The 12,849-nt window shown below is 40.6% G+C and overlaps 1 protein-coding gene across 2 annotated transcripts in view; it reads right to left on the reverse strand.

The window, feature by feature from the left end:
• Positions 1-12,849, reverse strand: part of JAZF1 (JAZF zinc finger 1) — a 307,297-nt gene that overhangs the window by 124,195 nt on the left and 170,253 nt on the right. For both annotated transcript variants that reach the window (XM_074340922.1, XM_019726161.2), the window contains exon 2: positions 10,324-10,396. In XM_074340922.1, the coding sequence (XP_074197023.1) occupies positions 10,324-10,396 (73 nt within the window). The remainder of the gene's footprint in view (positions 1-10,323; positions 10,397-12,849) is intronic.

Genomic DNA, 12,849 nt, shown 5'->3' on the forward strand with positions numbered 1-12,849 from the left:
ATACTGAATGATTTTGGAAGAGGAACTTAATCAAATATTTAAACAATTCATTCTGGGAGGGTGGGGAACCCTCATAAAATACTATTGTTAAAAGTCCATCTTGACGAGCAGAACTGTCACAGCCAGAAGAGAAAAACACAGGAGAAAAGAGGAAGAACTCAGCACACTGAAGACAAAACACAGGTTTCTGTACATGGTGCTGATAGCCTACTTTTGACAAGGCTTCTGACGGCAGCTGGTAGTCAGGGTTGCAGTGGAGAGAACGGAGGCAGGCAGGGCTATTAGTGAGTTCAATCCAGAACAGGACATCAGAGCCTCACGTTAAGGACAGTAGCAGCAGAAGAATTCAAGAGGTGTTTAGGATACAGACGTTACAGATTTGGTGCCTGGTTCTTTGGAAATGGGAGCGAGGAAAAGATGGCTAGAAGATAATCAACTCCAAGCTTCCTAATGAATGGGTAGGTACCACTAAATAACATCATGAATCCCAAAAGGAGGAGCCATCTTGGAGGGGATGTGAAATAACGGGCTCAGCACTGGGTGAGTGACGCCCAGACTGCACACTCATATACACCAACCGATAGTGAGCAGTTAGAAATGAGGATTGGAAGAAAACTGGGATGAGGGGTCAGGGTGTCCCATCCACAGAGGTGATAGCTAAACTCATGGAAAGGAGTGAATACAGATAGAAGAACCCCATACCAGAGATAAAAACTTAGGCAGAAGCCTCCATTTGTGTGGCACAGAGTTAGGAGAAGAACCAGGACAGAACAAGTTAATGGGTACAAGAGAGGAAAGGGTTCAGAAACAGAAGGTGGCCAGTGGCGTCAAAGGCAGGTAGGACTAGCGGAAGGAAGACGTCAAGGAAGAGGGCATAGTTATCTATGAAGGAAAACCAGAAATGAACAGGGAATTCTTAGGATAGACGAGAGCTGAGGATCAGGTAACGTGACCACATGAAGACAGAGAAGGGGGTTTGAGGCCACAGAGATGAGACGAGATGTGGAGCACAGGCCTGGGTGCCAGCTTGGAACAAGGCAGAGAGAATGAAGAGAACATGGGAGAAAGATCGAGATGAATTTGGAGATGAAAAAGAGGGAAGGCGAGACTGAACGCAGAAATAGCCTCTATCTTCTCAGTACAGGAACTGAGAACCTTTGCTGATGACGGATCAGGAATTCCTTTAGGAACTTGAGTACAATGGGAAATACTTGAAACTGTGATAAATTTAGCAAGATTTTTCATTTGGGATGGAAGGATTATGGGACAGGCTTGAGGATCCAGCTGAGACAGGAAGGGCTGTGGTTTGTGGTGGATCCAATCACACTGCGAGGTGCTTTTCTGTAGTGCCTCTCAGCAGCTAGTCGGAGCAGAGAGACATGTTATCTGAGGCTAAGATTGGAGATAATGAGTGGGCAAGGACATTGGGACAAAGGAATTCATCTAAATTGGTAAATTCCAAGTTAATATCCAGCAACCAGCCCGAATGTGGAGACAGGCAAGCAGGAAAGAAGAGCGAAGACCCTAAAGGTCTCAATGAAAACATGGCTCCAGAAGAGGAGGTCACGGAGACTGAGCAACAGAAAAATGATACAGTTGGAGATATTGAAAGTATAGCAGTTCTTGACTAGGGCAGATTCCAGAAAATGAGTTTCTACAAAGCAGGGGGAAAAAGGAATTCTAAGTCTATTTCTAGATGGCTTTGGTATCACTGACTCTCTCCTGACCTGTATAGTAAGTTTGAAGATTTTGAAAAAATATAATGCAGCATTGAACTCAAAGATGCATAAAATGAATTGAGTCATAAATACTGATGGGTGGACATGGGAAGACTCAAAAAATGGCCTCATGTGATTTGAGCTGTATAAGCAACCTGTGTGAAGACAATTCCCCACCCCCCACAGAAAAACCGTAGATGACAAAGAAGTAAGCTATACCAAAGAGGCCTAACAAGAGAATGTCACCCAGCACTGCCAAGACGCACCTCTCCTACCATGTCTTTTATGCCAGTAGCACAAGCTAATTGTCGGAGGAAGCCAAAATGTCACATAAGGGCTCTTTCCAGCTTCCCAGTGTCCCTTGAGAGTACATGGTTTTTGCAGAACACAATGAGCAAGCCAAATCAGGTTAGAGATATTACAAGGAAAATCTGGCAGGCAGCCATCTCAGCTTTGTTTCAACTGATGTCCATAAAAACATAGGCTAAGAAAAAGGTAGCACGACGTCTGGTGTTTGAGATCTAACAGCATGCAACATGTTTATGGCATGCATTAGGCCACTAACTTCAGTCTGGGGCTGGGGTACATAGACCTTCAGATCTGGTGGACAAAGGAGGGAAATAGAAAAGCATGTCTTATACTGTAATAAATATGACTGCTCTCAGAAGACCACAAACAGGTGCTTTCACGGGGGGAAAAAAACCAAAACACTGCCTTTAGATGAAAAAAAAAAAATCAAATGCTTCAGGCCTGTTTATATAAAATAAGTAGGTTAATGCACACTTCGCTAATTACAGCATTTTTATAAGGCTATGACAGACTATAATCTGGCAAAAATGAGCCTAACTGAAACAGTAAGTCAGGGTTTGAGGGAATTAGGTGAAGTTTTGGAATGGGGAAAAAAGTGGGAAAGGGGAAGAAAGCTTTCATTAAGCAGTTCATATTCTAGTAGTAGGATTTAAATAACAAACAAACACCCAGAATAATTTCATTTTCATTCATAACAACCTCCTATTTAGTACGTTTTTCCTTTCAGTTGTTGAACACATTTATAAGGACTGCTTTCAAGTCTTTGTTTCCTAAATCTAACATCTGGACCATCTCAGGGAGGGTGTCTATTGATGGTTTTTTCCCCTTGTCTAAGGGTTCTATTTTCCTGTGTCTTTCATGTCTAGTAATTTTTATTGTATATTAGACATTATGTTATCACATTCATTCCTATGAAGACTATTGATTTTTTTTTCTAAAGATTTTATAGGGGTAGGGAACAAGACTTTATTGAGGAGCAGTGTGTACTTCCAGGATTTTTTCTAAGTCAAGTTGTTCTTTCAATTGTAGTTTTGTGGAGGGCACAGCTCAGCTCCAGGTCCAGTTGCCGTTGCTAGTTGCAGGGGGCACAGCCCACCATCCCTTGGGGATGGGTCGAACCGGCAACCTTGTGGTTGAGAGGACGCGCTCCAACCAACTGAGCCATCTGGGAGCTCAGCGGCAGCTCAGCTCAAGGTGCCGTGTTCAATCTTAATTGCAGAGGGCAGAGCCCACCATCCCTTGTGGGAGTCGAGGAGTTGAACCGGCAACCTTGTGGTTGAGAGCCCACTGGCCCTTGTGGGAACCGAACTGGCAGCCATTGGCGTTAGGAACACGGAGCTCCCAAGGGCCTGAGCCACCAGGCTGACCCCAAGACTATTGATTTTTGTTCTAGCAGGCAGTTCAATTTCAGGCTGCTCATTTTGAACTTGTGTAGACCTAGATTTAGACTTTATTAGGGCAAATCTGTGGAAAGCCATAGTGTTTCTCCAAACCTTCAAGTCTGTCAGGAGTCCCCTCCAAACTCTGTCTCCTCTGAAGATCCTATGCAGCCTTGGTTGTAGGTGCTGTTAGGGTGTCTCTCGAGTAGGCCACAGTCTAGGACAAAGCCCTTATTTCTAATTTGAGGGCTTACTAGTGTCTCGGTTGGAAGATGAGGGTGTTAACAAGTTGTTTCCACACTGGCTGGGCTGGACTGCAATGCCTACCAGCACTGCGTGACTTCTGGTCTCACTGTTTCCTTCTCACCCCTGTAGCCACTGCTCTTTGGTGAGGCTCACAGTCTGACCATGAACAGGTGCAGCCCCCCCTCAGCCATGGCCCTATGAGGGAACTTCATACAAACCTTGATGGCCCCTTTCTGCACAGATGCCTCATCTCCAGCCTCCCTGTGCTACAAATTCCAGCAGCTTTAGTGGCCCCAACTCTGACCTATCGGTCCACAGCTCAGTGGGGCTGCAGTGCTGTGCCTGAGCTCTAGCTCCCTCCACTGCAGTAAGGAAACTGTCCTCAGAGAGGGAGCCAGGCGATCACAGGACTCACCTCCCAAGTCTGCTTTCTCTCAGGGATCACAGGCTCGTACTGTCTATTGTCCTGAGTCTGAAAACCATTATCTCCTACCTGAGCCCAGCTGTTTACTGGGGAAGAACTAAAGATGACCATCCTATAGTATATTTTTTATGCTGAATTCCATATAAATGCTGAAGGAAAGTTGTACAACATTCCATTTTCATCACAATGCACACGGGTCGTAGAGGCTCCTGGTTCCTCACAGAAGTGTCCCTAGAGTTCCTAGAATCATTCATTTATTCACTCTCATTTTCTCACACAAATTTACATTCATTCATTCATTCATTCATTCATTCAATAAATATTTATTGAGAGTCTACTATGTACCAGACACTGTTCTGGGGGTGGGGACACAGTTGTGGGAGACAGAAAATGTCTCTGCCCTCATGGAGTTTATTTCCTGGTGAGAACTGTTCTGGCTACACTCCAAAGCAAAGCTTTGCAGCTGTTCTCTAAGTTCGGACTTGATAGAGAAAAAGGTGACTTAGCCTGAGCAGAAGAATAATAAAAAGAACTATTACTTAGACAACACTTACTATGTCACAGGCACTGTTACATATGATTTATAGGCACAAATTGATTTAATACAATAGGAAGGTAGTATTATTATTATTGATGAGAAAAGAGGCTGAGCCTTGCCAACTTGCTTACATAGCTCGTGAATAGCAGAGCTGTTCTGCTATTCAAACCTCAGCAGGCTGACTCGGGCTCCCATACGCTTAGCCATGGCATTGCCCTGCTTCTCGGAAAAGAGAATTACATTGGTGATGGGGGGAATAAACAGTGACAGTTTCTAAGCAAAGGGGGGAAAAAGCTTTATTTTCAATAGAAGCCAGCTAGGTGTCTGGGCAGACTGTGAGGAGTAAATGCATCCTTTTTAAAAGAGGCACAAGAATAGAAGTTGATTCAGGTAGCCCAAAAAGGCATACATTTGTCCTCCTTTGCCCCCATAGTTGATCATGAGAAAAAAGATCGCATTCTGCATTTAAATCAGAAAAACAGAAAGCTGTCCTGAATAAACGGCTTCAGGTTCCTTGGGGAAGTTGAGGATGGAGGTGCAAGTGGTATATTCTAGCAACCCCCAACCGGTATATGCAGAACTGGTCCCATCAGATGCTTCAGGAAAATGTGCCCTGGGATCAGGCACATATGAGAATTCTATTATCTCTCCTAGAGACGTAAAATGCGTATCAGCATAGGAGAGGAGCTGATAAACCCTGTGGGAAGGAAACCCATTTTATTTAACTCAGGGTTTCCCAAACTTAAATGACCAAAGAACCCTCTGTGAGCAAGTAAGTCACACGTGTACATGTGCATGGGTGTGTGTGTGTGAAACAGGTGAACACCCCTTGGAATTACTATGCTGTGAAACCCATTTTAGAATTTGCTGTTTAACTTTAATAGCAAACACTGAGCTACATAAAATCCATTTTCAGAGGAGGTCAAACTGAACTACTACTATGCCAAGCAGGGCTGGGAGTCCTACAAAGAGAATTTGAATAGAGCTGTAATTTAGATATAAAAGAATATTAAATTTTTATTAGGGCGTCAATGACGAGGCTTGAGGGCAAGAAGTTACCAATTTGTGCCTACGCATGATATTACTTTACAGCTTATATGAAAATGACATACAAATTCTTCAAAATTAAAGTTAATTTGGAAACTTCAATTTATAATATTTTAATAAAAACATACTTTGTATTAAAAAAACCGTATAATTAACAGTCATGACCACATATATGATTATGTCTTTACATGATCTCAGTTTCCCGTATCTGGGGTGTCACAGGTTATTAACAAGCTATCTTGTCCCCTCAAGACAGCTACCCAAACTACATCACAATAACCTGAAGGAAAAATCCAGATTTAACCTAGTGCTTCCCATCAACCTTTTTGTGAAGACTCACCTGACTTCACCTTGCAGCTCACCTGTCACCTGCCTACCAGCGAGATTTGGTTGAGGACAGTTTCCTGTGTCCTCACCGTGCTCTGCCTTTCCTTTCCTCCTGATCTAAGATGCCATAAGGCGCCCTTCCCCACTGCAGCGGAGGCCCGCTATGCTAGGATGTTCCTTGCGCACTCATTTCCTGGGAGCAACATATCATTTTGGAGTTATTGGTCACCTCTCTCACAGCATTTTTAGCTTCTGCTGTCTCCTACTGTTTCATTTTATTAGGTTGCTACCCTCCAATTATCTACAGCATAGTAATTACTCTTTATTTTTATGTCTTTCTGGGTTCCCTCTGCCCTCCTGTCCTACCCTATTTTTCCAACATTAGTTTTCCAAATTCTCTCCTTACTTTTCTAAATTAGTACTTTACTCTCTGCTACCCCAACAACTGAGGCTGTGCAGTGATTAGGAAAACAGATTCTGGAGCCTCACTGTGCAGGTTTGAACCCAGTACTCCACAGGCATACCACCGGGGACCTAGGACACGTTAGTTGATTTCTCTGAGTTCCAACTTCTGCACCCGTAAAACAGAGATCATCATAGTATGTCCTTCATATGGTTATTACGAAGGTTAAATGAAATAAGCCATGTAAGAGCTTAGCATACAGCACAAGGCATAAAATGTTATATTCACGCTTTCTACTGTTTCTTCTATAGTTTCTCTTTTATTCAAAACCTTCTAGCTTTTCTTCTTGCCCATTATACTTTTTTCCAAATGTATAAATATTATACTAAGGAATTAAATTTCCCATTACATGGACTTGTCATTGTTCCTCGCACAAAATTAACAGCACTTCCCATCCTGAAAATTTATATCCATCTTTTTTCTGCATACCTGTTCCTACAGCGCTCACTAATTCATTCCGTTTCGCTCATTCTGATTGAACTACTTCTAGTTTAAAATTTTCTCAGGTGTTGTAACAGACCTGCTTTCAAAGGAATTAAAGGTTTGTTCAACACATTACATTCAAGAGGGTGAAGCTATTTAAAACAGGTATAAATAAAGGCTCCAATTTCAACCCAGTTCTTTTTTTTTTATAATCCAAAATGCTAGCTCCATTTTAAAGACCCTAACTCTCTGCGGATTTCAGTCAATGTTATTGCCAAAAAAAGTTTCATCTCAATTTTGAGATGCCCAAAAGTACATTAGAGTTGTATAAATAGATATATGAGCAGAGAAATATTAATTCTTTTCCTGTCTTCACTGCTCAGCAAAATTAGACTTTATTTCCCCCTGAGGTTTAAGAGGGGGAAAAAAAATCTCTTATTTGTTCAACTTTATTTTTTATAATAGTGCTCTTTTCTGCTGTAGTCAGGATATTGCTGTCAAGTTGACTTTCTTTCACATTACTCTTTTCTTGAATCTGTACTGGCTTCACACAATTTTCCATGTTTCCCTTCTGTATCTAAGGCCCTAAGACTGCTTCTAGCGTACCTTTCCCTACGGCCAGACTTGGCTTCTCCTTGCTGCTCGTTGCCCATTGCTCAGCCCTCTCTTTTATTTACTAGGTTTTTTATCTATCACCGACCAACAAATCCCCAGAGTGTCTACTATGTGGTAAGTACTATGTGATGAACATGGCACTGTCCACAAAGAGACGCCGAATGAGAAGGGATGTTACAAACCTAGACAACTTTCTATACACTGTCCTTCTGTTGACCTAACGCTCACCAGTAAACACCGATCCACTGTGATATGTGTCCTTCTCTATCATCGAGGACACGATATGGTAAATTCTCCATTTCTCAGGCCTCTAAATACAGAGGGTACCAAAAAAAAAAAATGTGTACACATTTTACGAAAGGAAAACTGTATTAAAATTGTAATATTCAATATATACCGATGACAGAAGATGAATACAAGTCACATTTGACTACTGCAATTACAAGAGGTGCTCAAAGTGGTTACTGTCAGCGTCCAGACACTTCTGATTACAGCGAACTACTGCTTGAGCAACGTTGACCAAAATGTCCAGTTGTGTACCCTTTTTTTGGTAACCCCAGTATAATGATGTCTCCAGATCTACCTTCTACTTTACAGCAATTACAGAAGACAGAGGAACCCACCCAATGGCATCTGGAGGAGACAACCAAAAGAAAACCCACGAAGTGGGAGCATTCTGTGGGATAAATGGCCCATCTCTTCAACGAGTCACTGTCAATAAAAGGGACTGTGTCAGATTAAAAGAAATGAAGGGCAAAACATCCAGATGTTCAGACACTGGATGAGACAGACTGCAATAAAGGACTTGTTTGGATCACCTGGGAAAATCTGAATATGAGCTGGGTACTAGACTAGATTCAGGTGTACTGAAATGGAAACGTCGAGAACAAAGACTGAAAAGCAGGTTGCAAAAGTAGGTACAAGCTTTTGGTGAAAAATTATGTATGTTTAAAAAATAATATAAAAAAACTATGTGGTAAGGTGTGACCAGGAATGATATCTGGGTGGTGGGAATGTGATGTTTTAATTTTAAAACATTTTTATTTGATTATACTTCCTAATTTTCTATAATGCCTATACACGGCTGTAATAATAAAAGGTTATTTTTAAAAACTGACTCATTTTCTCCCAGAAGACTTGCCGAAGCAACTTCACACCCACGGATTACTCCCTGACTCTCTAGGGTGCTGGCCTATCTCACTGCACAGTTTATGCTCAACTATCACACTTGACTCAAGTTCTCTGGTGGTTTTGTGTGCGTGGCCCTTGTCCCTATTCTTCAACTTCCTTTGTAGTCCCACATCACACCTGGCAGAATATTTACTTCTTTAGTGTAATTAGTAGATTCTTGCTGTCAACATGGCTGACAATAGAAACAGGAAGAATACATGTGAACATCTCATAGATGCTTATTAGAATAAAGCTTAGCATTACACAGATTGTTATATACCCAGGTGACATATTTTACCCGAAACACAATAGCCGCACAATTAAAAAAGCCCCACTCCATAACCACAATTAATCTGTATAAGCCTATTCCTCCTATTCCCCAATACTGGCAGGATAATTAACATTCACATAACTCTAATGAATAATTGAAAAATTTTTCAACACCTATGCTAATCACTGGAAACAACACAGGTTTTATGAGTAAGCCAGAGAAGCATGTGTGTGTGTGTGCATGTGTGTATACATATACATATATATACATACACACACACACACACATATATAGATCTTAATTCGTAACCCATGTGATTTCGAAGGTGTTCTACTTAAAAACAGCTTAAAACTTAAGGGTGATGAAAAACTGTAGATGACTTCTCTCACTTTCAGGGAAGGCTGATAAGTAGGAAATTCAAAATAGCTATGCAAATAGATATTTATGTTCGTGAATCATTTTAAAAACATACTTCGTAAATGAGCTTAAAACGGCCCAGGCAACTCCAACCCTAAGCTGTTTGCAGACAAGAAAAGTTTTCTAAAAAGGCATGAAAATGAAACAGTACAGATAATTCATTCCACCTCAGACTGTGAACTTTAGCTCTGGTACAAAGAGATTGAAAACATTCTTTGCCTTATATAAAAAAGGGACAGTCAATAGAAAATCATGCACTGAATTACAAGCAGAGAGTTTTTCATTCTCATTCAAAACTAGTTTTGCTTTGCTTTTTTTCTCTTTGGGTGTATGTGTTTTCTTAACATAAGTTGGTTTCAGGTTCTCTCCAAAAATCACTGTCTCCTTAATGATTTGAGTTGGCTGAAACACCAAGTCCTCTTTTAGACTTGATAGATCAAGTTCGAACTGTTCTGTAAACCTGTGCTCACACATTCAGTTTCAATAAAAACTCACGTTACTCTACACAGATGGGGTCACTTGCTGAGAATGTTTTTACTAAGAGATGGGCTGCTACTAAATAACTTTCTGATAGTAAATTATTTCAATTTGTTATATCCTGATGTATTCTGATATTCCAACCATGTTCTGAATTCATAACGTACTTCTTTGCCCCAGGATTTAAAAGTTTCACTCAAACATAAATCCATTAATTTCCCCAACTGCCCTATGAAGTCAAAAGAGCATATTCTAACTCTGCATACAAAACACTTCCAGAATGAGCTTATAAATCAGTCATGTTTTCAGCCACATGCACAGAGAACTGCATCCTACATTTTCTCATCAGAGAAACAAAATTCCATATAGAGGTTAATTTTCAATAATCTCCTGTAAATATTTTAAAACTGAAAACATTTTTCTCTACTCTGTTAAGATACATGTAAAAAATAAACATGTGGCATATACGAGGTTGCTATAAATTCTGAAAATGGCTTACCTATTAATGTAACTGAGGGCGACATAGGTTGGCTGCTGTAATTCTTGTTTCTCTAAAACACGTGGATCTGTATCTGTAATAAAAACACAATTATGATTTTTCAGCTTTTGCATCAGAATATATGAGCCTACCTAATATAAAGTAACAGAGGCTAAACAGAAAAAGATTAATTTAGTATACCTCTTTTTAAAGAAAACTCAGTCAGCAAAGCACAATCGTTTGTTCATTCATTCATAAATAACAAGATATTGCATTACTTTTCAAGGGAATTCCAAACATCAACAGAGATAAAATGTCCATCTGTCACACAAACTCTTGCACAATCCCTCTCATAAATATTGGTTTTCACTGCTTGCAGTTACAATGTTGGCATGGTTTTTGGTGGTTAATCGGCCTAAGAAAGAAAGCCTCTGTTAATTATGCTCACTCCGATGCTGGAACAAATTAGATGCCATTGGAAAGCGCCATCAATTTGAAAATCTACTGAGTATTGTTCTTATTCACTGAACGTGTTTCTGGGTTTGGATTCACATTTTGGAGTTCAGCTCTTCTTTTTTAATTGTATGATGAGTTTATTATAACTTTTCTAGATTCTCGATCAGGAATTCTTATACTGATTCTCAGAACCCACAAACACCGCATTCCTCAGAGGCGTTTTTCCTCTGAAGAGACAGAACTCAACACCATAGCAACCTTCCATAAGGTTGCTTCGCTAACACAGCACCAAAAAACAAAAACAAAACAAAACAAAAAACGCACTTTTCACAATGAGAAATGTATTTTCAAGCTTCTCATGCAGAGAAGTGATTGTGCTAAATGTACGCAAAAACACTGTTTATATAATAAGACTGGAAGAAACTGAGCACATTTTTGCTTTCTTAGAAAAACGTTCAGACATTTCACACAGATTTCATTATAACCTCGTTTAAAACCATCTCATTATTAGAACTCTTCCAGCTGCACTTGGCAATAACACCTCCTTTGATGTAATGACAGATGTTGTTTCAAGCACCTTTGCACAGGAAGTGTTTACTGCACGTGGTTGATGTAAGATACACCCACTAACTCCAAAGTGCATTAACAGGTGATGGGGGCAGAGGGGCAGACACAGTGGCGAGGGGCAGGGGACAAAAATGATAGCATAAACATCAATTTACAAGGTTTTGGGCTCCCAGACTGAAACTGGACAGTAGTGGCCATTTTATTCTTGGTGTGTTAAAAGTTAATAATCTCACGTTCACTTTATTGTTTTTCCTGTGCCAAGAATTTCAGGGACATACTATTCACAAATCCTGCTTCCTGGGGCTTTGCCATTGCAGGTTCTTGCAAGCCAACTTCTGAAACAAGAGACAAAGATTCTCTGAATGGCTCCATCATGTCGGGTCTCAAGGTTTTGGCAGCGCCAACTGAGAACACATACTAGTCACTCAGCATTTCCTCTACCTCCCACAATAATTACGGATACGACTTACAACTGAGCCTGTTTGTACATCACTGGTCTACAAATACAATCTGCGGTTCTCTAAACACATGGAAACCACACTTGAAGGGAAGCTCAGTTTTCACACTCAACCCTTACACACACTCATCTCATTTTGCTGGAACCCCAAAGTACATCCATGTTCCTGAGAGGTATGCTTTGTGCTCTTCACCTGTGTTCACTGGAGAGGAGTCAGGGGAACAATGCTCTCCAGAGAAAAGGTGTGTTATCCCGGAACGCTGAGCAGGTCATGTGTGCAAATAGACTAATTCTGCAAGGTGTTTCTAGATGCTTCACGAAGTAAGAAGCAAAAGGTTGGAGACAAAAACCATGAAAACGGAAAGAAGGGAGAAACATGAGAAAGAACAAGGCAATGACTGCACATGTCTGTGTGGAAATTGTCTCAAGAATGCCACAAAACAGTTTTGCCTCAAGTTTGGGAATTGACAGATGACTGAGGTGTTTAGCTTTTGAGACATGGGCCTGGACCTGAGTCACTAAAACCCATTCCTTCATAGAGACATCTGGTGCATGGCTACAGAAGGTATATTATTTTGAAAGCAAAGAGCACCGTTCTGAGTTTAAAATGTGTGTAGAAAGGGGAAAAGAGCTAAGAGGCCAATAAATATTTTTATATCTTCCACTTTTACCTTTATTCCTGTAACTGATGCCCAATCTAACAGTATTTCCACAAACCATCCTCTAAAGCTTTTCTTTGTTTCCAAATTATATAAATATTTTAAATACTACCTCCCTACGCGACCTCAACTTTTATTTATTTGTCCTTTATCAGTGTGTGTTAGGTAAACACACGCCCCTCCCGTCTACCCCTCCCATCCACACACACTAACAATTTGTATTACTCTTTTCTTCTTTACACTCGAATATCTCTTTGGGGAAGGGGAAGCAAGTACTTCATACAAAGTTCTACATTTCTGATGCTCAAATAAATGGTATTTGGCCACTGACAGTCACACAAACTGCATCTTGTAATACTGTTTCACAAAGAATCAAGAATGTTTGCATTCTATTGGCAAAGCAAGGTT

Source organism: Rhinolophus sinicus, linkage group LG09 (genome assembly GCF_036562045.2).
Source record: "Rhinolophus sinicus isolate RSC01 linkage group LG09, ASM3656204v1, whole genome shotgun sequence".
NCBI classification, from domain to species: Eukaryota; Metazoa; Chordata; class Mammalia; order Chiroptera; family Rhinolophidae; genus Rhinolophus; species Rhinolophus sinicus.